The sequence below is a fragment of the Salmo salar genome, chromosome 02, assembly GCF_965601325.2.
Source record: "Salmo salar chromosome 02, fSalSal1, whole genome shotgun sequence".
Lineage (NCBI taxonomy): Eukaryota > Metazoa > Chordata > Actinopteri > Salmoniformes > Salmonidae > Salmo > Salmo salar.
The window spans coordinates 20542405-20568333 of record NC_138292.1 but is presented as its reverse complement, the minus strand read 5'-3'; the positions used below and the strand labels follow the sequence as shown (position 1 = coordinate 20568333).

Sequence of the window (25929 nt, the reverse complement as noted above, 5' to 3'; positions counted from 1 at the left end):
GAGTCAATCGCATCCAAACTCCCTCACAAAGGAAGCTCAATCACCTCAAGAAACTCCAGTGTCCACACTCTTCCTAGCTGCTCTGTATTCATAACAGTGGACATTTCTTGTGCTTAGTGTTTGTTTGATCTTCCATAAAATCATGCTTTTCAAATGCTCTTTACAAGAGGCATGCTTCCCCAGTCCTTTAGTGATGCCACTGGCATGTTTCCATATTGAGTAGCCAGTTTGAGTGAAAGCTCTGTCCGAATTAGCATTTAAGTCACTCTCTAGTCTAGCATTCAAACCACTGTCTGTGATTGAACCAGGCGCTAACTACAAAAGGCCTGCTTTTTCCCACTGAACATGCGGCTCGGGTAAGTGTCAAGACAAACAGGTGCTTGTTGTGGTGGTACCCTTGTGCTGCAGGTGCTAGGCCCAGGCTCTTTATGATCAGCAGGTGGTGTGGGGGATGGGCGGGTGGTGTGGGGGATGGACGGGTATTGCTGCTCGGCTCCTCGTGGTCTGGCTAGCAGAATGCTTGGTGAGCTCGGCATCGCTCGAGGTTTGGTGGTCCTCAGTTTTTATTTTCTTGGCTTTTTTCTTAGCATAGCCATTAACTAGCTGTAATTATTAAGCGCTACCAAAACTTAACGAAGCTGGTTACTAGCTAGCATAGAATCTGTAGCTAGCTGTCTGTAAAAGTGACTGTTTTCCCCCTGTGAGAAAAAAAACGGTCAAAAACAAGGTAATGAAGGCGGTACCAGTGCCAAGTCAGAATGTATTTTTTTATTTTAACTACTAAATATTACATTATTACATCCCCCCCTTCCGCCCCCTCCTCAGATTGTGAGATTGTGCACTACTGGCAGGCCTGGAAGCGCTACATTGGCAAAGCCGGGCATGGTAATTAATAATAATTTGGGGTTGCTTATATTTATCTTGTTACACACAAGCGTTTATTGAAAATGTGTTTTTTTGCAAATCCCAACACCCCCTGAGACACCCGCAGGGAGTGGGGTCACGGCCAGTGTCGCCATTGTACAGCACCCCTGGAGCAATTAGAGTTAAGTAAAGTTACCTTGCTCAAGGGCACAGGAACAGATTTATATATTTATTTTTATGGGGAAACAAAACTTGGGGGACACAAAGTCTATCTGTGGGGGCCATGCCCGACTTTGCCAACCCATAGCGCCGGCGCTGTTTGTCCACAAAGCATAACCCTGCCTTCACCAACAAATACATGGTAAGATTACTTAAAAAAGACACCACAAAGCAGTTATTAACAGAATATGCCCCTAACGTCAACAATAAAACATTTAAAAAAAGATTTTAGAAAAGGATGAACTCAAAATTGATAATTTGATAAATCTAGCTAGTAAGTAGTTCCTGAAATTCTCAACATAATCAAGAACGGTAGTGGACACCATGGCCAGGTCCCCAGCAAGCAAAATTTGGCATGTGACTTCTTTCCAAATTACAACTTTTTTATTTATTTTTTGGTTTAGAACATGTCACATAACTATACTATATAACTACCAACTGGTCTACCAAGAAGACATCATGGAAAATAAGTACTATTTTATACATCCTTTTCTGGTTACTAAAAAGACGTGAACAAAACCTGACCATGACGTCAGAAAATATATCATAATGACGTCATTGCAACCAGTTTGTCCGCTGGGTCAGTACCAACAGACAGTCAGTGGGTTAGTGTTGCGGCCCTCCATGTACGGCCCGGGGCAGAGGCATAAGGAACACGGGGAGATGAAGCTGCACCATGAGGAGTGGAGGAGAACCATGCTGTCTGCATCATAGAAGGACACCCTCTCCCTGTCACAGTCTAGGTACAGCCCCACCCTACGAGGCCCGACCTGGGCCTCAGCCTGAGTACCTGGGTCACCACCAGCAGCCATCAGGGGCGTCTCCACACCATCATGGCTGAACACCAGGCCCTTCTCAGGCTTCAGGTGCAACATTATCTCCCTCTCTGGAGACAGGACAGACTCTTTGCCGGAATCTTCCTTCACCTTCAGCCCCACCCCCCAGTCCAGCTTCCCCCCCACCTCCACTTCCCAGTAGTGCTGCCCTGTTTGGACGGTTTCCGTGGAGACGACGGTGGTGGTGGCGGCGGCGTAGTCACGGTAGTACTTGAAGCCGAAGCCGCCCTTCCGGTCTGCGTGCCTGACACTGGCCCCACCCGCTGATACCTTTAAATAGGGATCATCACTGCTGCTAAGGGTGAGGCGCACAGGAACTGAGGGGAAGAGTTCAACAGACAGAGAGAGAGATGGAGTTAGAGACACACACTTTCCCCAGTTCTCTTCCTCACCTGGTTTCCCCAGTGAGTCCTCATTCTCACCTGGTTTCCCCAGTCAGTCCTCACTCTCACCTGGTTTCCTCAGTCAGTCCTCATTCTCACCTGGTTCCCCCAGTCAGTCCTCATTTTCACCTGGTTTCCTCAGTCAGTCCTCATTCTCACCTGGTTTGACGACCTTTAGCATCTCCTTCCACATGCAGAAGGGCAGGTGAGTCTCGTAGAGGCCGAGATTGAGAGAGTCAGGGGTCACAGACAGACCTCTAACCCTTGACCTGTAACTGAGACAGACAGGGTTGAAACCACCACAAAAAGTTTACCATTATGGAGTTAGACTGTCTGGAACAAACATTTCCTATCACAGCAATACTTCATCATAGGGACACTGGTGGCCATATTGGTCTAAAAGACACAACACATCTCTCAGAAGGCAGGACAGGACATATACATACAGTACCAGTCAATAGTCTGGACACACCTACTCATTCCAGAGTTTTTCTTTATTTTTACTATTTTCTACATTATAGAATAATAGTGTAGATATGAACACGAGGAAATAACACATGGAATCATGTAGTATCTTCTGATAACCAGGCGGCGAATCGCATCTCTGCATGTCTGTCAGACATATCAGTGTGGATGACGGATCACCAGCTCAAGCTGAACCTCGGCAAGACGGAGCTGCTCTTCCTCCCGGGGAAGGACTGCCCGTTCCATGATCTCGCCATCACGGTTGACAACTCCCTTGTGTCCTCCTCCCAGAGTGCTAAGAACCTTGGCGTGATCCTGGACAACACCCTGTCGTTCTCCACTAACATCAAGGCGGTGACCCGATCCTGTAGGTTCATGCTCTACAACATTCGCAGAGTACGACCCTGCCTCACACAGGAAGCGGCGCAGGTCCTAATCCAGGCACTTGTCATCTCCCGTCTGGATTACTGCAACTCGCTGTTGGCTGGGCTCCCTGCCTGTGCCATTAAACCCCTACAACTCATCCAGAACGCCGCAGCCCGTCTGGTGTTCAACCTTCCCAAGTTCTCTCACGTCACCCCGCTCCTCCGCTCTCTCCACTGGCTTCCAGTTGAAGCTCGCATCCGCTACAAGACCATGGTGATTGCCTACGGAGCTGTGAAGGGAACGGCACCTCCATACCTTCAGGCTCTGATCAGGCCCTACACCCAAATAAGGGCACTGCGTTCATCCACCACTGGCCTGCTGGCCCCCCTACCTCTGAGGAAGCACAGTTCCCGCTCAGCCCAGTCAAAACTGTTCGCTGCTCTGGCACCCCAATGGTGGAACAAGCTCCCTCACGACGCCAGGACAGCGGAGTCAATCACCACCTTCCGGAGACACCTGAAACCCCACCTCTTTAAGGAATACCTAGGATAGGATAAAGTAATCCTTCTAACCCCCCCCCCCCCCCTTAAAAGATTTAGATGCACTATTGTAAAGTGGTTGTTCCACTGGATATCATAAGGTGAATGCACCATTTTGTAAGTCGCTCTGGATAAGAGCGTCTGCTAAATGACGTAAATGTAAATGTAAACGTAAATGTAATGTAGTAACCAAAAAAGTGTTAAACAAAACAAATCCAAATATATTTTATATTTGAGATTCTTTAAAGTAGCCACCCTTTGTCTTGATGACAGCTTTGCCGACTCTTGGCATTCTCTCAACCAGCTTCATGAGGTAGTCACCTGGAATGCATTTCAATTAACAGGTGTGCCTTGTTAAAAGTTAATTTGTGGAATTTCTTTCCTTCTTAATGTGTTTGTGCCAATCAGTTGTGTTGTGACAAGGAAGGGATGGTATACATAACATAACCCTATTTGCTAAAAGACCAAGTCCATATTATGGCAAAAACAGCTCAAATAAGCAAAGAGAAATGACAGTCCATTATTACTTAAAGACATGAAGGTCAGTCAATGTGGAAACTTTCAGGAACTTGCAAAGTTTCTTCAAGTGCAATCGCAAAAACTATGAAGTGCTATGATGAAATTGGCTCTCATGAGGACCGCCACAGGAAAGGAAGACCCAGAGTTATCTCTGCTGCAGAGGATAAGTTAATTAGAGTTAATTGCACCTCAAATTGCAGCCCAAATAAATGCTTCAGAGTTCAAGTAACAGAAACAACTCAACATCAACTGTTCAGAGAAGAGTGCGTGAATCAGGCCTTCATGGTTGATTTGCTGCAAAGAAACCACTACTAAAGGACACCAATAAGAAGAAGAGACTTGTTTGGGCCAAGAAACATGAGCAATGGACATTAGACCGGTGGAAATCTGTCCTTTGGTCTGATGAGACCAAATTTAGATTTTTGGTTCCAACCCCTGTGTCTTTGTTGTGAAATGCAGAGTCAGTGAACAGATGATCTCCTCATGTATGATTCCCACCGTGAAGCATGGAGGTGTGATGGTGTGGGTGGGCTTTGCTGGTGACACTGTCAGTGATTTATTTAGAATTCAAGGCAAACCTAACCAGCATGGCTACCACAGCATTCTGCAGCAATACGCCTCAGATACCCTAAAATGTAATCAAACTATAATATTTATTTCGGAAAGAAGTATGTTCAATAGGAAACTAATTTTAGCAGGTGCGTAATATCATGGCGAGCAAACACGAATTTCCCAGACTGTGTCCCTCTACTTAAACTGATATTTCTTATTCGTTTTTGAAGTTACAAGCCTGAAACCTTGAACATAGACTGCTGACACTCTGTGGAAGCCATAGGAATTGCATCCAGGGAGCTACTTTTCAATATGACCTTTCTATTGCAATTCTAAGAGGATGGTCTCTCTCAAAAAAAAAATTCTTGTTGGTTTTTCTTTGGACTTTCTCCTGTTATATTCTCCTACATTATTTTTACATTTCTATATACTTCAATGTGTTTTCTTTCCAATGGTACTAATTATATGCCTATCCTGGTTCAGGGCCTGAGCTACAGGCAGTTTACTTTGGGCACGTCATTCAGACAGGAAGAGGAGAAAAAAGGGGCATAGCCCTAATTAACACTTTTTGGGTTACTACATGATTCCATATGTTATTACATAGTTTTCATGTCTACACTATTATTCTATAATGTAGAAAATAGTAAAAATAAAGAAAAACCCTTGAATGAGTAGGTGTGTCCAAACTTTTGACTGGTACTGTATATTTGCTCATGTCATTGTATTCATGTGTGTATATTTAATGTTTTTGCACTTAGGTTTGGCTGTGTCCTTCATCTTCATCCCCTCAATAACAGGAAGGCCTCTTTCACTCCACCACTGTGAACACACATACACACACACACACACACACACACACACACACACACACACACACACACACACACACACACACACACACACACACACACACACACACACACACACACACACACACACACACACACACACACACACACACACACACACACACACACACACACACACACACACACACACACACACACACACACACACACACACACACACACACATCAAATTACTAATTATGAAAGGTAGACCCCAAGACAACCAGTAACTAGACTCTGTGAGACTCCTCTCACCTCTAGAAAGTGGTCAGACTCGGGTATCTCCAGAGCAGACTGCAGAGTCACTTCCATCTCCCTCCCAATCATCAGCCTGTTCTCTATCACACAATCATTCTTCAACATGGCCGCCACAGTTTTCTTCTCTTCCCTCTCCTGCTCCTCCTTCAACTCCTCCTCCCTCCTCCTCAGGAACTGGTGCAGCTCCTCAAAGCAGGAGGAGATGTGAGCCGACAGGCTTTTAGACTTCTCCTGTGATGGGATGGAAATGTTTGACTGTATGACACACAGCTTTCTTCAAGCTTTACTAAAGTCACATTCACAGATTAGTAAATTATTCAATACAATAAATACATACAATACAACTTTATTGTCCATTAGTTACAGCCAACAGAAATGTGTCTTCTGCTCTGTTCTCAACCCCCCCAAGACAGCACACATCACACATACAGTTGAGACGAGCACAGGGTCAAGCTGCAGTGCAGCGCCACTGGATGGAGAGTATGTTGTGGCGTTAAGGGCCTTGCCCAAAGGCACAACGGTAAGGGAATGTCTTGAGGATGTGAACCCAGCAGCCCTCCAGTTGCCAGATCAATTCAGTTAGTTTTGGGCAAGATGAAATCTATTAGCGTGGTTGGGTTGATAATTGACGTGTTCTATGCAGTGTTGCATGTTTTCTGGACTATGTGTAGGTGTGAGTGAGAGAGAAAGAGATGCCCTCACCTTGGTCTTGATGATCTCAGAGGCCTGCTGTTGGTTCAGTCCTTCTATTTCACGGTTCTCTTTCACCAGGAACCCCAGAGCTCCCCTCAGAACGTTCTAACACAGAGACCAGGATTTAATCATTGCCCCTCTACCAAGCAAGCAATTTAATTTTTTTTTTAAATGTAATGTAATCTACTAATTTTGCAATGGGGCAGAGATACATTTTTGCCGTTTTAAAGCTAATTTCCTGCAATTCTACACATTTTACAGTGACTTATGCCATGTTAATGATATCTGAGTGAGAGTGACTAACAAAATCAATGGAGGCACCCTGGAGGTCAGGACCCCTGGGCATGTGCCCTGCGTGCCTGGTCGGTATTCTGCCAACTAACTGACCCTCATTAACCGGTCAACGATCGGTAAGAAAATGTCCAACCAGTAAAATGACGTGACCAACAGAAAATACTTTCAGAGATATGTATATAATGACGAGATGCTTATGTTTCCGCCCTAACAATGGGAGTCGTCCTAAGGCGGGAAGGCAGGCGACAAGATTAGGCCCAAAATTGAAAGATGAACTGAGGTCCACACTCCAGTCGGTTGTTGTAATGTACCTTACAGTTGGTTGCCAACCTCCATATCAAGACCAAATAAGAATTAGAAGCCTGAAGGAAGGAGGAGAGATGACTAGAAAATAATTTGGTTTACCGTTTTATCTGTGGATTAATTGTCGGAGTAGAGGACCTTGTGCATTTCAGGTAAAATAACAACCCAATGTTTATATCCCAGAACAAATGAGCTAGCAACAGCAAGCTAGCTAGCTAAATTGCCATAAATGTTTATTGCTTTTTGACCTGTCCCCAAATTAATATAATTGGTTTTGATATTTCAACCTGTGTGTCCTGATAGCGTCTGGTGTGGGGGGACAAAATCAACATGTGCGATGGCGCACTCAGACGGTCAGAATGTTAGGCACTGCATCGCAGTGTTGCGGCGACAATACAGCCTGGGGTTTGATCCCAGCGGTGTCCAGGTTAGGGGAGGGTTTGGTCGGGGGGGCTTTCTTGGCTCATCGTGCACTAGCGACTCCTTGTGGCGGGCCGGACAAGCAAGCGGCTGTTAAGAAGAGCGGCTTGGCGGGTCATGTTTCAGAGGACGCATGACTCGACCTTCGCCTCTCCCAAGCCCGTTGGGGAGTTGCAGCGATGAGACAAGATCGTAATTGGATCGCAATTGGATATCACGAAATTGGGGAGAAATAGGGGGGTATAATACAAAAATAAAAAAAGTCTATAGCCTATTATTGAACATGCTATTCCTGTAATGAAGCAGCTAATTAAACGTCATTCTTAAACATTTGACAAAATGAAATTCGCGGAAAACACAGTTCTAAACAGCGCATCTAATGCAAGCAGTTCAATATGTGAGTGAGATGAAAATCTCCAGGATGGGTTGTTAATACGACTAGAATTGTGCCTTTTGCGTCTGGACAACAAAAGAAAGTTGATATGAAAACCAATAGAACAGGAGAGAAATGCTGGTTAATGGCATCAGGAAGTCTTTATAAAATAATTGCCTCCAAGTTTCTATGGATGGATTTTCGCAAAGGCTACTTTGAAGCAAGGTAAGACATGCCTCATTATTTACTAAAATGTTTAAGTTTCAAACAATTTTGGGGCCTCCCGAGTGGCGCAATGGTTTAAGGCACTGCGTTGCAGTGGTGTGTTTACTCTGACACATTGGTGCTTCTGGGTTAAGCGGGCATTGTGTCAAGAAGCGGCTCAGCTGGTTTGTGTTTCTGAGGACGCACTGCTCTTGATCTTCGCCTCTCCCGAGTCCGTATGGGAGTTGCAGCGATGGGACAAGACTGTAACTACCAATTGGGGGAAAAAAGGGATATGAAAAAGGTTTCAAACAATTTTACTGCCTCAAACTCACATTGCAAAGTGGTGGGTGATGCGCTGACAGTCAACGGTAGGCATGCTATAGCCTATGCATCCAAATGGTAAATGGGAGGCGCGCTTTACGAGTTGAGATTGAGAAATATAAATAGCTATTTTTTAATCGTCGCCACAAGTTTTTAAACACACTGTGGCAAAGAAGGGGGTCGAGTGATAAATGGCAGATATGTGAGAGCAGAACTAATAAAACGGGCTCTGCCCTCTCACTAAAATGGCCACTCCGATCAGAACTACAGATCACAAAATGGCCGACCGCCAATACAATTCCCAGAAGCAAGGGGAACGCTCAGAAGGTGGGGCTGACCCACAGATAAGGGGTCAAGACAAACCAGGAAGAGAGAGAGGAAGGGCTGGAAGGATCTGTGAACCATAGAGAAAGAGACAATATATATCGGCTGGATTTACCATGAATGAGCTGGACTGTTTGGACTTACCTGTTGGCGTTTGGACCTGGACCTACCGAGAACCTGATTTGTGTACTGAACCCTGCTATCCTTGATCTCGCCTGCGGCCTGGGTGGACCCGGATGGAATAACAAGCACTGTCCTGTTCGAAAGAACTCTCATTCTGGGGTGATTTTGGTGACGGTTTCTCGCCTAATTTGTGAGAAACTCTCCTAACCTTGAAGAGGTTTGTCACAACACGATTACATATAGAATTGTTATTTGTTGGGCTTACAAAAGCAGGTTTCACTCCAGTAGCCTACTGGCTTTTTGAGGAGCTACTCTCATGCTGTCTGACAGGTGGTAGGCCATTCCGCTCCTCAAACTAGCCTCTCTGTATGTGTGATAAATAAAATGCATGACGACTAACGAAAATACAAATGAGCCAATTTAATTCCACAAAATGATGCAAATCAACCTATAGACCGATAAACTTGACTGGTCAAATGTGTTTTCGGCAGCTTTAACGGTTAACCGTTAACATCCCTAGTTGGGGGTCCCCCTAGCGACCGGGGGCCCTAAGTGACTGCTTATGTCGCTTATGCCTTTTTATTTATCTCACATACAGAGAGCCTGGTTTGAGGAGCGGAATAGTCTACAATGCACCACCTTTGACATCTAAAGATCATTTTCCGCTTGTGGCGACATCGGCAGCGTTAATAGTGAATGATCTCTGATCATCTGGGAAATTGACTTTAAAAGGTGCATTGTAGGTATGCAATGCCCTTATCTACAACGCACTTCTGACTGAATGCTGGCCAGAGAGCCAACAGAGCTCCCGCACAGATCCATACCACAACACTCCTTGTGACAGAGAGAATGCATGGCATGTAGCCTACTTTGGCATGGGTTTAACAGTGTTTACAGATTTAAAGATTATATTTATGACAGAGAAAGAGAAAGATTGAAAGAGGGAGATTAACAGAGATTTTGCAAGTTTAATCAGGTTATTTATTGTTGTATAGAACATTAAAACACAAATTGAGGAAATTCAACATCTGTAGATTTGGAAACCTACAGGCAAGCAAAGTTATATAATAAACATCTCTTACCTTTTAAGAGGTTCACACAGCAGTAGAAGTACAATTATGAGGTTTAAAAGAACTGTGCTGCCATAGATCTACACACCTTACTGATCTTTGCTGCCTCTTTCACAGGTGTGAACATGTGTCCCCGGTGCTTTTCTCCATCTCTGCAGATCACACACACCAACCTCTGGTCTGTCTCACAGAACAACTTGAACTTCTCGTCATGCTCTGGACACACCAGCTCTGAGGCTACAGTGTGTCCCTGCGGTGCCTCTGGTTCCCTCGCTGCGAGGCCGCTCTCCTCCTCTCGAGCCGCATCTGCCATATTGGTCAAGACACGGTGAGCCCGGAGATCCTTCTGGCTGAAAGGGCCGCGGCACTCTGGGCAGCGGCTCTGGCTCGTCGCTGAGCTCCGCAACAGGTGAGCGCTGATGCATGGGCGGCAGAAGGTGTGGTCGCACGGTAGACTCACCGGGTCGGTGAAAACGCACAAACACACTGGGCACTGGAGCTGCTCGGACAGGACTGATGTCATATCTGTATTAAAGTTCTGGTACACCTTTACTATTATTTAAATGTTTTTCTGTCTTTGAAAACCTCACTGTCTTGATCCTCGGTGCTCAACAGGTGAAGAAAGACAATAAAGTTTCACTTTTGATTCCCTTTGTTCAGAATTCATACGTCCACAACACATTCTCTCACACCCTGTAAAACTAGCTGGACTGGAAATGTTCATGTTGGGGCCATCTGTTTAGGCCTAACTAGTCTTAGATAAGAGGAACCCCTATGAAACCTGTCACCACTGCCAGGCTATTGGTTCATTCCTAGGCTACCTATCAAATGTTTTGAGTAACACAATACCATAGTGTAACACTCTATAGTGTGCCTCTTCAGGCTATCCTCCTGGACAAGCTTATCCTATTGAGGCCCAAGATAGAGCCAGTCAGGATACAACAACAATCCATCCACTTACTAAAAAGGCTAGATCAGCATTAGACAGCATTAAGTAATCTTTAAAGTGAAATGAGTGATTTTGAACAGGTTTGGCTCTGCCATGGTTTTAAACACCCCAAACTTCGAAGGACATTGCTGTCACGCCTGCTTCTGCTTCCCTTCCCCTCTCTGGCACTCGAGGGTGCCAGGCTGCCCTTCATTACGCACACCTGTCACCATCATTATGCGCATCAGTGCTCATTGGACTCACCTGGACTCCTTCACCTTGTTGATTGCCCCCTCTATATCTGTTTGTTCCTCAGTTTTGTTCCCTGTGTCAGCATTATTGTTGTCATGTCGTTTTTTTCCCTCTGTCCAGACGCTGTTCTTGTTTTGTTTGATGTCCGTTTTCCATTAAATGTTCACACCCATGTCCGTTTTCCATTAACCTCTCTAGGGTAGGGGGCAGTATTTTCACATCCGGATAAAAAACGTACCCGATTTAATCTGGTTATTACTACTGCCCAGAAACTACAATATACATATAATTGTTTGATTTGGATAGAAAACACCCTAAAGTTTCTAAAACTGTTTGAATGGTGTCTGTGAGTATAACAGAACTCATATGGCAGGCAAAAACCTGAGAAGATTCTGTACAGGAAGTGCCCTCTGACCATTTCTTGGTCTTCTACACTCTCTTTATTGAAAACAAAGGATCTCTGCTGTAACGTGACACTTCCTGAGGCTCCCATAGGCTCTCAGAAGGCGCCAGAACGTTGAATGATGACTCTGGTGTACCAGGCTGAAAAACAGTAGCGCATTTGGTAAGTGGTCGATCTGAGAACAATGAGACGGGCGTGCGCATGCACGTGAAGAGTCCATTTTAGATTTTGAGTCTTTGAACGGAAAGGACGTTTCCCGGTCGGAATATTATCGCTTTTTTACGAGAAATCGCATAAAAATTGATTTTAAACAGCGTTTGACATGCTTTGAAGTACGGTAGTGGAATATTTTGAATTTTTTTGTCACGATACGCGTCGGCGCGTCACCGTTCGGATAGTGTCTTGAACGCAAGAACAAAACAGAGGATATTTGAACATAACTATGGATTATTTTGAACCAAAACAACATTTGTGGATGAAGTCAGGGGCGAAAATCTGATATCAACTTTGGAGGGGACAATTACATGAAATTTTCTCAAGAGCAATTCCTGAGGGGGACACCAAAAGTAGTGCTGTAACACATAGCCTACATTGTAATATGGTAAATGTATATTGAGGAACCAAAGAAATAAGGTGTTTGCCGTACTCCTAACTACCGGTACCCAAAACTACACAACTAATCACAACAGCAATACCATTGCCTTTAACAAATCTTAGTTCAGTCACCAGTTTAAGTTGAGAGTGGGGGTATCCATGGCATTTTCCAATTATGTTCCTATTTTACAAGTCAAAAAAATTGAGAACCTTTCATAATGTTGCCAAACAAAGACTCAACAAACTTACCTGAGACTCCCTGTCTCTGCCAGTCTGTCCCTGCATATCTGTCCCCAACTCTGCTGTCTGTGTGCCATCTGTTGCCTGCTCTGCCTAATGACATCATTGTGAAACATTTCCATTAGAATTTCATTTCTTTCTTATGAACATTTTATCAACTAGTCTTTGAGATATTAGGCTACTAGGGTTCTTACTATGCGTTTTGGTGTATTGAAAAATACTCTGATGTCCGTCTTTTATTTTTCTGCCATTTTTCTACCTGGCTGGCTGGCTGGCTACACACAGTGTGTAGGTTATTTACAGTAGGAGATGGGCTTCTATCATCTTCTATCATTCTATTTGGGCTTCGATCTAAAAGGTAGCTAGCAAATGTGAAACGGATTAAAATGACAAGAGTTGACAGCTGTATGAGTTCACCATTTACACAACATATGCTGCAACCTTTTGTAATTTTAATAGTTTGTTTCATATTGTCTGGCTTCCAACAATAGCTGAATTTGCAAAGCTAGCGAGCACCAATTCCGTTTCAGTGGTGTTTGCTATAATCTTTGCTACCCGGGTTAAATAAAGGTGATTTCCGCCCCTGGATGAAGTAGAAGTCCTGGGAGTGCATTCTGACCAAGAACAGCAAAGGTAATCCAATTTTTCTTATAGTAAATCTGAGTTTGGTGAGTGCCAAACTTGGTGGGTGTCAAAATAGCTAGCCCGTGATGGCGAGCTATCTACTCAGAATATTGCAAAATGTGCTTTTGCCGAAAAGCTATTTTAAAATCGGAAACCGCGATTGCATAAAGGAGTTCTGTATCTATAATTCTTAAAATAATTGTTATGTTTTTTGTGAACGTTTATCGTGAGTAATTTAGTAAATTCACCGGAAGTTTGCGGTGGGTATGCTAGTTCTGAACGTCACATGCTAATGTAAAAAGCTGGTTTTTGATATAAATATGAACTTGATTGAACAAAACATGCATGTATTGTATAACATCATGTCCTAGGAGTGTCATCTGATGAAGATCATCAAAGGTTAGTGCTGCATTTAGCTGTGGTTTTGGTTTTTGTGACATTATATGCTAGCTTGAAAAATGGGTGTCTGATTATTTCTGGCTGGGTACTCTGCTGACATAATCTAATGTTTTGCTTTCGTTGTAAAGCCTTTTTGAAATCGGACAGTGTGGTTAGATGAATGAGAGTCTTGTCTTTAAAATGGTGTAAAATAGTCATATGTTTGAGAAATTGAAGTAATAGCATTTCTAAGGTATTTGAATATCGCGCCACGGGATTCCACTGGCTGTTGAGTAGGTGGGACGATTTCGTCCCACATACCCTAGAAAGGTTAAATGTTCACACCCTGTACTTGCTTCTTGTCTCCAGCGTCGGTCCTTACAAAATGCTGACACCACTATTTGAAGCATCAGGGAGTTCTTGGTTTTTGGTGGTGAAGTCGGGTCCGGGTGCTGCTGCCGATGGAACCGGGGGTGCCTCAGCTGGCTCGTCAGGCTTCCACACCTTAGCTGGCTCGAGAGAGTTCTTTGCCTCGGTTGGCTCGGCAGGCTCCCATCCCAAGTCATGCCTCAGCCGGTCCATCAGGCTTCCACGCCTCAGCCGGCTCCCACTCCTCAGCGGGATTGTCAGGCTCCCAAGCCTCAAACAGCTCGTCGGGGTTCTACGCCTCAGCCGGCCAGTCCAGCACCCAAGCCTCGGCCCGTCAGGCTCACCCAGGTGGGACGCCAGGTGGTGCCACTAGAAGGGGGGGTACTGTCACACCTGCTCCCGCTTCCCCTCTCTGGCGCCAGGCTGCCCTTCATTACGCACACCTGTCACCATCATTACGCGCATAAGAGCTCATTGGACTCACCTGGACTCCTTCACATTGTTGATTGCCCCCTCTATATCTGTTTATTCCTCAGTTTTGTTCCGTGTCAGCATTATTGTCGTCATATCGTTTTGTTCCACACGCCCCAGATGCTGTTCTTGTTTTGTTTGATGCCCGTTTTTCATTAAATGTTCACTCCATGTACTTGCTTCTTGTCTCCAGTGTCGGCCCTTGCAATTGCATTAAGTAATCTTTTACCTGTGTTCTGTTACATCACGCAGTCTTTGGGTATGATCACAAAATGTTCCACCGAGGACGCCTGTTAAATATGCATGTACTGGTTCAACAACACCAGTGTGTATGTAAAGAAGGGGACTTAGTTAAATAGACTACATTAGTTCTGAAGATACTTTCAGAATGAGGGTTGCTATAGCTCTGCTGGTGTTGCTGTTATGTCTGTCTGGGGCATGGGCTCAGGGAGAGAGTGGAGGGGTCAGAGAGAAAGAGAATGACATCACTCAACTACATCACTCAACTGGGTTACAGTGAAGGGGAGAGAGCAGGGAGAGAGCCCAAGGACTGGTGCTACAGAGACAACCCACGGACAGTCGACCAACTAGACCACCACCACTTCTGGGCTGAGCTAAAATAGTTGAGAGACATGGTGGTTGAGCTGAAGAGGGATAATTTATTAACCTTTATTTTAACAGGGTGTCATATTGAAAGTATTTTTTTCAAATGTGCCCTGCACAATACAAACACACACATCTATACAAAACACAATAAAATACTAAATTACAAAACATGATCATAAAAATCTAACACATTCCCCACCAATGTTTTAAATTCCCTAAAGGGGAACGAGCAATCAAGCCTGAGCCCTGCAACACATTCAAGCCTGAGCCCCCCTGGAACACATTCAAGCCTGAGCCTCCCCTGCAACACATTCTGTGGAAATCAGAAGCCACCCTTGGAACTTCTCGTCATGCTATCCAATCATGTGCTCTTGTACTGTATTCTATTGTTTTGACCTTGACCAGTGTTGTCAGATACATCAGAAGTTTCTGCAGGAAGGTTTTGTAAATAAACAGAAGGGAATGCTGCTCTTTTCTTACATGCAGAGATCAACCCACCTTTTGATACAATACACAATGGTGAGTTCTAAAATGATCACCAGTAATGAATCAGAGGGCACAAAGGAAAACAGCATCTAGAGGTTTAAGTGTAGATGCTGCTGTGTCTATGTAGTAAACTAAAACAGACATCAAATTGGCCTGGACTACTTCCTTTCTATTATCAAAGACAGTCATTTGAAGATCATGGGACCTAGAAAAATAGCATGTATTTTGTTTTGTTTGCATTAAGTACTAACTTACGATCCAAGCGTGATTTCTGTAGCGCTTGGAAATCAGACTGCAAATGTGAAAAAGCTTGGTTTACAGATGGTGCAGCAGAGTACAATACTGTATCATCAGCATAAACATTAACAGAAAAATGTTCACAGTATTTCCAATGTTGTTGAAATACCGTGTGAACAATAGTGGCCCCAGAATCGAACCCTGGGGTACCCCTTTATGCACTTCAAGAAATTCAGATTTTACCCTATCTGTCACAATAGCCAGAGCCTGAGCCTGAGCCCGGAGCGGTCTTCTGGTCAGGCTCCGTAGACGGGCACATCGCTCACCGCTCCCGAGTATACTACTCGCCAATGTCCAGTCTCTTGACAACAAGGTAGATGAAATTCGAGCAAGGGTTGCCTTCCAGAGAGACATCAGAGATTCTAACAATCTCTGTTTCATGGAAATATGGCTCACTCAGGATACGCTATCAGAGTCAGTACAGCCACCCGGTTTCTTGACGCATCGCACCGACAGAAACAAACATCTCTCTGGTAAGAAGGGCGGGGATGTATGCCTTATGATTAACGAGTCGTGGTGTGATCATAACAACATACAGGAACTCAGTCCTTTTGTTCACTTGACCTAGAGTTCCTTACAATCAAATGCCGACCGCATTATCTACCAAGAGAATTCTCTTCGATTATAATCACAGCCGTGTATATCCCCCCCCAAGCAGACACATCGACAGCCCTGAAAGAACTTCATTGGACTCTATGTAAACTGGAAACCACATATCCTGAGGCTGCATTTATTGTAGCTGGGGATTTTAACAAGGCTAATCTGAAAACAAGGCTCCCTAAAGTTTATCAGCATATCGAATGCGCGACCCGGGCTTTCAAAATTCTGGATCATTGTTACTCTAACTTCCATGAAACATACCTCGCACTCCCTCGCCCTCCTTTCGGCAAATCTGACCATGACTCCATTTTGTTGCTCCCAGCCTATAGACAGAAACTAAAACAGGAAACGCCTGTGCCCAGGTCTATTCAAACTTGGTCCGACCAATCTGATTCCACGCTTCAAGATTGCTTCGATCACATGGACTGGGATATGTTCCGGATAGCGTATGTATGACAACAACATTCAACGATTACTGTTCATCGATTACAGCTCAGCATTTAACACCATAGTACCCTCCAAACTCATCATTAAGCTCGAGACCCTGGGTCTCGACCCCACCCTGTGCAACTGGGTCCTGGACTTCCTGACGGGCCGCCCCCAGGTGGTGAGGATGGGAAACAACATCTCCACCCTGTTGATCCTCAACACTGGGGCCCCACAAGGGTGCATTCTCAGCCCTCTCCTGTACTCCCTGTTCACCCATGACTGCGTGGCCATGCACGCTTCCAACTCAATCATCAAGTTTGCAGACGACACTACAGTGGTAGGCTTGATTACCAACAACGACGAGACGGCCTACAGGGAGGAGGTGAGGGCCCTCGGAGTTTGGTGTCAGGAAAATAACCTCACACTCAATGTCAACAAAACAAAGGACATGATCGTGGACTTCAGGAAACAGCAGAGGGAGCAGCCCCCTATCTACATCGACTGGACAGTAGTGGAGAAGGTGGAAAGTTAAGTTCCTCGGCGTACACATCACAGACAAACTGAAATGGTCCACCCACACAGACAGCGTAGTGAAGAAGGCGCAACAGCGCCTCTTAAACCTCAGGAGGCTGAAGAAATTTGGCTTGTCACCAAAAACACTCAAACTTTTACAGATGCACAATCGAGAGCATCCTGTCGGGCTGTATCACCGCCTGGTACGGCAACTGCTCCACCCACAACCGTAAGGCTCTCCAGAGGGTAGTGAGGTCTGCACAACGCATCACCGCGGGCAAACTACCTGCCCTCTAGGACACCTACACCACCCGATGTCACAGGAAGGCCAAGAAGATCATCAAGGACAACAACCACCCGAGCCACTGCCTGTTCACCCCGCTATCATCCAGAAGGCGAGGTCAGTACAGGTGCATCAAAGCTGGGACGGAGAGACTGAAAAACAGCTTCTATCTCAAGGCCATCAGACTGTTAAACAGCCATCACTAACATTGAGTGGCTGCTGCCAACATACTGACTCAAATCTCTAGCCACTTTAATAATAAAAAATTGGATGTAATAAATGTATCACTAGTCACTTTAAACAATGCAACTTTATATAATGTTTACATACCCTACAATACTCATATATATATATATACTGTACTCTATGCCATCTACTGCATCTTGCCTATGCCGTTCGGCCATCGCTCATCCATAGATTTATATGTACATATTCTTATTCATTCCTTTACACTTGTGTGAATAAGGTAGTGGTTGTGAACTTGTTAGATTACTTGTTAGATATTACTGCACAGTCGGAACTAGAAGCACAAGCATTTCGCTACACTCGCATTAACATCTGCTAATCATGTGTATATGACCAATAACATTTGATTTGATTTGATTCGAGTTCTGCTATTGAGTTCTGAAACCACAGTGCCCAGGCCTATTGAGCACAATTTACTCAGTAAAATAGAATGATCAACTGTGTCAAAAGCCTTTGACAAGTCCAGAAAAACTGTGCTGCCATAGACCTACACACCTTACTGATCTTTGCTGCCTCTTTCACAGGTGTGAACATGTGTCCCCGGTGCTTTTCTCCATCTCTGCAGATCACACACACCAACCTCTGGTCTGTCTCACAGAACAACTTGAACTTCTCGTCATGCTCTGGACACACCAGCTCTGAGGCTACAGTGTGTCCCTGCGGTGCCTCTGGTTCCCTCGCTGCGAGGCCGCTCTCCTCCTCCTCTCGGGCCGCATCTGCAATATTGGTCAAGACACGGTGAGCCCGGAGATCCTTCTGGCTGAAAGGGCCGCGGCACTCTGGGCAGCGGCTCTGGCTCTTCGCTGAGCTCCGCAACAGGTGAACGCTGATGCAGGGGCGGCAGAAGGTGTGGTCGCACGGTAGACTCACCGGGTCGGTGAAAACGCACAAACACACTGGGCACTGGAGCTGCTCGGACAGGACTGATGTCATATCTGTATTAAAGTTCTGGTACACCTTTACTATTATTTAAATGTTTTTCTGTCTTTGAAAACCTCACTGTCTTGATCCTCGGTGCTCAACAGGTGAAGAAAGACATTTAAGTTTCACTGTCGATTCCCTTTGTTCTGTAACGATCGTCTGTTGAAGGGAACCAAAGCGCAGCGTGGTGAGTGTTCATTATAATATGTAATAATAAGAAACACTTTAACAAAAGAAACAAACGAAAGCCAACAGTTCTGTCAGGTCACAATGTACAAAACAGAAAATAACTACCCACAAAACCCCAAAGGAAAAAGGCTGCCTAAGTATGACTCCCAATCAGCGACAATGATGTACAGCTGTCCCTGATTGAGAGCCATACCAGGCCAAAACAAAGAAATACAAAGCATAGAAAAAAGGACATAGAATGCCCACCCAAATCACACCCTGACCAAACCTAAATAGAGACATAAAAAAGGCTCTCTCAGGTCAGGGCGTGACATGTTCAGAGTTCATACGTCCACAACACATTCTCTCACACCCTGTAAAACCGGCTGGACTGGAAATGTTCATGTTGGGGCCATCTGTTTAGGCCTAACTAGTCTTAGATAAGAGGAACCCTTATGAAACCTGTCACCACTGCCAGGCTATTGGTTCATTCCTAGGCTAGCTATTAACTTTTTAAAGCAACACAATACCGTAGTGTCCCTCCAGGCTATCCTCCTGGACAAGCTTATCCCATTGAGGCCCAAGATAGAGCCAGTCAGCATACTACACCAATCCATCCATTTACTAAAAAGGCTAAAGTAGGCTAGATCAGCATTAGACAGACTTCTATAAGCAATCTTTAAAGTGAAAAGGAGTGATCTTGAACAGGTTTGACTCTCCCATGGTTTTAAACACCCCAAACTTTGGAGGACATTGTATGAACTAATATTTTACCTGTGTTCTGTTACATCACACAGTCTTTTGATATGAACTCAAAATGTTCCACCAAGGACAACTGTTAAATTCCCAACGTATTGGTTCAACGACGCCACTGCATTCAGAAATTACTCAACCCACTTTACTTTTCTACATTTTGTTGTGTTACAAAGTGGAATAAAAATGGATTTAATTGTCATTTTTTTGTCAACGATCTACACAAAATACTCTAATGTAAATGTGGAAGAAAAATTCTAACATTTGTACAAAATCTATTAAAAAATAAAACACTAATATATGTTGATTAGATAAGTATTCAACCCCCTGAGTCAATACATGTTATAATCACCTGTGTCAGCGATTACAGCTGTGAGTCTTTCTGGGTAGTCTTTCTGGGTAAGGCTCTAAGAGCTTTCCAGACCTGGATTGTGCAACATTTGCCCATTATTCTTTAAAAAATTCTTCAAACTCTGTCAAATTGGTTGTTGATCATTGCTAGACAACCATTTTCAGGTCTTGCCATACTGTAGATTTTCTAGCAGATTTAAGACCAAACTGTAACTCGGCCACTCAAGAACATTTACTGTCTTCTTGGTAAGCAACTCCAGTGTACATTTGTCCTTGTGTTTTAGGTTATTGTCCTGCTGAAAGGTGACTTAATCTCCCTGTGTCTTGTGGAAAGCAGACTGAACCAGGTTTTCCTACAGGATTTTGCCTGTACTTAGTTCTATTCCATATCTTTTGTATGCTGAAAATCTCTCCAGTCCTTAATTACTGTTTTACAAGCATACCCATATATGATGCAGCCACCACTATGCTTGAAAACATGTAGAGTGGTACTTAATGTGTTGCATTGGATTTGCCCCAAACAACACTTTGTATTCAGGACAAAAAGTGAATTGCTTTGCCACAGTTTTTGCAGTATTACTTTAGTGCCTTGTTGCAAACAGGATGCATGTTTTGGAATATTTGTATTCTGTACTGGCTTCCTTCTTTTCGCTATCAATTAGGTTAGTATTGTGGAAACTACAATGTTGATCTATCTTCAGTTTTCCCCTATCACAGCCATTCAACTCTGTAACTGTTTTAACCATTGGCCTCATGGTGAAATCCCTAAGCGGTTTCCCTCCTCTCCGGGAACTGAGTTAGGAAGGATACCTGTATCTTTAGTGACTGGGTGTATTGATACCCAATCCAAAGTGTAATTAATAACATCACCATGCTCAAAAGGATATTCAATGTCTGCTTTTTTTTTACCCATCTACCAATAGGTGCCCTTTGCGAGGCAATGGAAAACCTCCCTGGTTTTTGGTTGAATTTGTGTTTGAAAATCCCTGCTTGACTGAGGGACCTTAAGGATAATTGTGTGTGTGTTGTACAGGGATGAGGTAATCATTTAAAAAGCATGTTAAACACTATTATTGCAGTCTATGTAACTTATGTGACTTGTTAAGCACATTTTTACTCCTGAACTAATTTAGGTTTGCCATAAAAAGGGGTTGAATACATATTGACTAAAGACATTGCAGCTTTTCATTTTTAATACATTTGTAAACATTTCAAAAACCATAATTCCACTTTGACATTATGGGGTATTGTGTGTAGGCCAGTGACGACAACACCTCAACTTAAAAATTGTTTTATTCAGGCTGTAACACAAAGAAATGTGGAAAAAGTCAAGAGGTGTGAATACTTTCTGAAGGCCCTGTATCCAGTAGACTAAATTAGTTCTGAAGAGACATTGTTTCAGAATGAGGGGTGCTGTAGCTCTGTTGGTGTTGCTGTACTGTCTGTCTGGGGCACATCAGTGTTAGACCTTCCAGAATCACCTTTATTCAAATACATTTGCATGTACAGGAATTTGACTGTGTGAAATGAAGCTGGCACAATAAACAGAATATACAGACAATAAACAGAATATACAGACAAACAGAATATACAGTGTGAGGAAAATGTTATAATGTGAAGAGACAGCCTTGAAAATGTGGGGGGGGGGGACATGACCCCCTGCTTAGGACCATCTGTCAGAACGCCCAGAATATGGTCTGTAAGTTAAGTTAGGAGACGGTGCCAAACACATGCAGGAACCAACCCTATGAACCATGCCTATGTAACTTGTCTGTGTCAGCAGTAGAATATACAGACCAACAGAATATACAGACCAACAGAATATACAGACCAACAGAATATACAGACCAACAGAATATACAGACCAACAGAATATACAGACAACAAACAGAATATACAGACCAACAGAATATACAGACCAACAGAATATACAGACCAACAGAATATACAGACCAACAGAATATACAGACAACAAACAGAATATACAGACCAACAGAATATACAGACAACAAACAGAATATACAGACCAACAGAATATACAGACCAACAGAATATACAGACAATAAACAGAATATACAGACCAACAGAATATACAGACCAACAGAATATACAGACAAACAGAATATACAGACCAACAGAATATACAGACCAACAGAATATACAGACAATAAACAGAATATACAGACCAACAGAATATACAGACCAACAGAATATACAGACCAACAGAATATACAGACCAACAGAATATACAGACCAACAGAATATACAGACAAACAGAATATACAGACCAACAGAATATACAGACCAACAGAATATACAGACCAACAGAATATACAGACCAACAGAATATACAGACCAACAGAATATACAGACAACAAACAGAATATACAGACCAACAGAATATACAGACAACAAACAGAATATACAGACCAACAGAATATACAGACAATAAACAGAATATACAGACCAACAGAATATACAGACCAACAGAATATACAGACCAACAGAATATACAGACAAACAGAATATACAGACCAACAGAATATACAGACCAACAGAATATACAGACAATAAACAGAATATACAGACCAACAGAATATACAGACCAACAGAATATACAGACCAACAGAATATACAGACCAACAGAATATACAGACCAACAGAATATACAGACAACAAACAGAATATACAGACCAACAGAATATACAGACCAACAGAATATACAGACAACAAACAGAATATACAGACAACAAACAGAATATACAGACCAACAGAATATACAGACCAACAGAATATACAGACCAACAGAATATACAGACAAACAGAATATACAGACCAACAGAATATACAGACCAACAGAATATACAGACCAACAGAATATACAGACCAACAGAATATACAGACAATAAACAGAATATACAGACAACAAACAGAATATACAGACCAACAGAATATACAGACCAACAGAATATACAGACAATAAACAGAATATACAGACCAACAGAATATACAGACCAACAGAATATACAGACCAACAGAATATACAGACCAACAGAATATACAGACAAACAGAATATACAGACCAACAGAATATACAGACAAACAGAATATACAGACCAACAGAATATACAGACAAACAGAATATACAGACCAACAGAATATACAGACAAACAGAATATACAGACAAACAGGATATACAGACAAACAGAATATACAGACCAACAGAATATACAGACAAACAGAATATACAGACCAACAGAATATACAGACAGAATATACAGACCAACAGAATATACAGACAGAATATACAGACCAACAGAATATACAGACAAACAGAATATACAGACCAACAGAATATACAGACAAACAGAATATACAGACCAACAGAATATACAGACAGAATATACAGACCAACAGAATATACAGACAGAATATACAGACCAACAGAATATACAGACAAACAGAATATACAGACCAACAGAATATACAGACAGAATGTACAGACCAACAGAATATACAGACAGAATATACAGACCAACAGAATATACAGACCAACAGAATATACAGACAGAATATACAGACCAACAGAATATACAGACAGAATATACAGACCAACAGAATATACAGACAGAATATACAGACAGAATATACAGACCAACAGAATATACAGACAGAATATACAGACCAACAGAATATACAGACAGAATATACAGACAGAATATACAGACAGAATATACAGACCAACAGAATATACAGACAGAATATACAGACCAACAGAATATACAGACAGAATATACAGACCAACAGAATATACAGACAGAATATACAGACCAACAGAATATACAGACAGAATATACAGACCAACAGAATATACAGACAGAATATACAGACCAACAGAATATACAGACAGAATATACAGACCAACAGAATATACAGACAGAATATACAGACCAACAGAATATACAGACAGAATATACAGTACTCCCTCCATCAGTCTGGTTCCTCCCAAGGTTTCTTCCTACATGGAGAGTTTATATTGCTGTAACAAACATGTTCTTGCTCGTGATTCTTGCCCAGGTTGTTTCTAAACATTTGATGGCTAAGCATTTTTTTAAAGCATTATGCACGATATAACATTACACTGATGAATTGATTACCTTAATGTTTACTGATGGGGTTTTTCGACCCAAGCAGCAGCAGAACTGTCCACCATTGGGGCCAGAGGAAGAGCTAGTGAGGGAGAGGTGGAGGAGCTGAAGAGAGAGAATTCAGGTAGCAAACATACAGTATGTCTAACTATGAACGAAGGATTTGTTTTCATTGGTTGAAATAAGGATCAACGGACGTTTGTTTTGCTCCCCATGATCCCAGTACAAGCGACAGAACTCTCTGCCATGGGAACCAGGATGACAGCCAGAGAGAGAGAGGTGGAGCCAGAGAGAAAATGCAGGTGTAGTGCTGAATAATATTTAACAATCTACATTTAATAAATCTGACCATCTGACTCCATTTAATTTTAGAGTAAAACCATGTCCAATCATTGTGAGTTTAGCTGATTAAGATCAATAAATGAGTGGTAAATACTTATGGCAAATGTGTGGAACATTTGTAGATTCCCTTACAAGGCATAACGTTTAAGTTACAAGGCAATACTAACATTAACAAAGCATAATTCTAGGCATGCTGATCTAAGGTAATTTTTTTTAGACACAGCATGAACTAATCAGATCCGCAAGGCCACAGGCCTATTGGCTAACCTAAGAGAGAGAAGCATTTTCAAGCAACCTTTTTCTATGGGCCGGATACAAGATAAGAGGAAGAAGAAATGACTTTCATTCCATGCATACCAGATCTGACTTGTTTATATTCAAAATCAATTGTTGACCAATCCCCAGACAAAACCAAAGATTATAAAAATAAGACATCCAATGAGATCGGACCAGCCAACATCCTCTAGGAAGGGGGTTCCATCTATTTATGATGGCCTGAGGGGGGTGTGCCAAGTACAGTAGATCGCTGAATTCCTAAAGACAATAAAACCTTCTTGCATACAGCGTTGAGAGTTCACCCTAAACAGTTACAAGTTACCACAGAGATCATACATCCATATACAGTTGAAGTCGGAAGTTTACAAACACTTAGGTTGAAGTCATTAAAACTCGTTTTTCAACCACTCCACAAATTTCTTGTTAACAAACTATAGTTTTGACAAGTCGGTTAAGACATCTACTTTGTGCATGACACAAGTCATTTTTCCAACAATTGTTTACAGACAGATTATTTCACTTATAATTCACTGTATCACAATTCCAGTGGGTCAGAAGTTTACATACACTAAGTTGACTGTGCCTTTAAACAGCTTGGAAAATTCCAGAAAATTATGTCATGGCTTTAGAAGCTTCTGATAGGCTAATTGACATCATTTGAGTCAACTGGAGGTATACCTGTGGATGTATTTCAAGGCCTACCTTCAAACTCAGTGCCTCTTTGCTTGACATCATGGGAAAATTGAAATAAATCAGCCAATACCTCAGAAGAGAAATTGGAGACCTCCACAAGTCTGGTTCATCCTTGGGAGCAATTTCCAAACGCCTGAAGGTAACACGTTCATCTGTACAAACAATAGTACGCAAGTATAAACACCATGGGACCACGCAGCCGTCATACCACTCAGGAAAGAGACGCGTTCTGTCTCCTAGAGATGAACGTACTTTGGTGCGAAAAGTGCAAATCAATCCCAGAACAGCAGCAAAGGACCTTGTGAAGATGCTGGAGGAAACAGGTGCAAAAGTATCTATATCCACAGTAAAACAAATCCTATATCGACATAACCTGAAAGACCGCTCAGCAAGGAGGAAGCCACTGCTCCAAAACCACCATAAAAAGCCAGACTACGGTTTGCAACTGCACATGGGGACAAAGATTGTACTTTTAGGAGAAATGTCCTCTGGTTTGATGAAACAAAAATAGAACTGTTTGGCCATAATGACCATCGTTATGTTTGGAGGAAAAAGGGGGAGGCTTGCAAGCCGACGAACAC

At 42.9% G+C, this 25929-nt stretch overlaps 1 protein-coding gene across 2 annotated transcripts; it reads right to left on the bottom strand.

Moving 5' to 3' along the window:
* Nucleotides 1–748: 748 nt before the first annotated feature.
* Nucleotides 749–10684, bottom strand: LOC106573786 (nuclear factor 7, brain). 2 transcript variants are annotated; one of them, XM_045699307.2, is made up of 6 exons: nt 10066–10684; nt 6552–6647; nt 5847–6080; nt 5498–5562; nt 2462–2571; nt 749–2236 (listed from the first exon to the last, which is right to left on the bottom strand). In XM_045699307.2, the coding sequence occupies exons 1-6, from the start codon at nt 10498–10500 to the stop codon at nt 1665–1667; spliced, it is 1512 nt and encodes a 503-aa protein (XP_045555263.1). In that variant the 5' UTR covers nt 10501–10684; the 3' UTR covers nt 749–1664. The 2 variants fall into 2 exon arrangements, with proteins under 2 accessions (XP_045555263.1, XP_045555249.1); XM_045699293.2 differs by having other exon boundaries at nt 2462–2577; nt 10066–10683.
* Nucleotides 10685–25929: the final 15245 nt, after the last annotated feature.

Coding starts and splice junctions, on each gene's coding strand:
- LOC106573786 (XM_045699293.2), bottom strand. CDS start 10,500: ATGACATCAGTCCTGTCCGAGCAGCTCCAGTGCCCAGTGTGTTTGTGC. Junction 6,648..10,065: donor AGGCAGCAAAGATCAGTAAG/GTGTGTAGATCT, acceptor TCTCTGTGTTAG/AACGTTCTGAGGGGAGCTCT. Junction 6,081..6,551: donor CTGAGATCATCAAGACCAAG/GTGAGGGCATCT, acceptor ATCCCATCACAG/GAGAAGTCTAAAAGCCTGTC.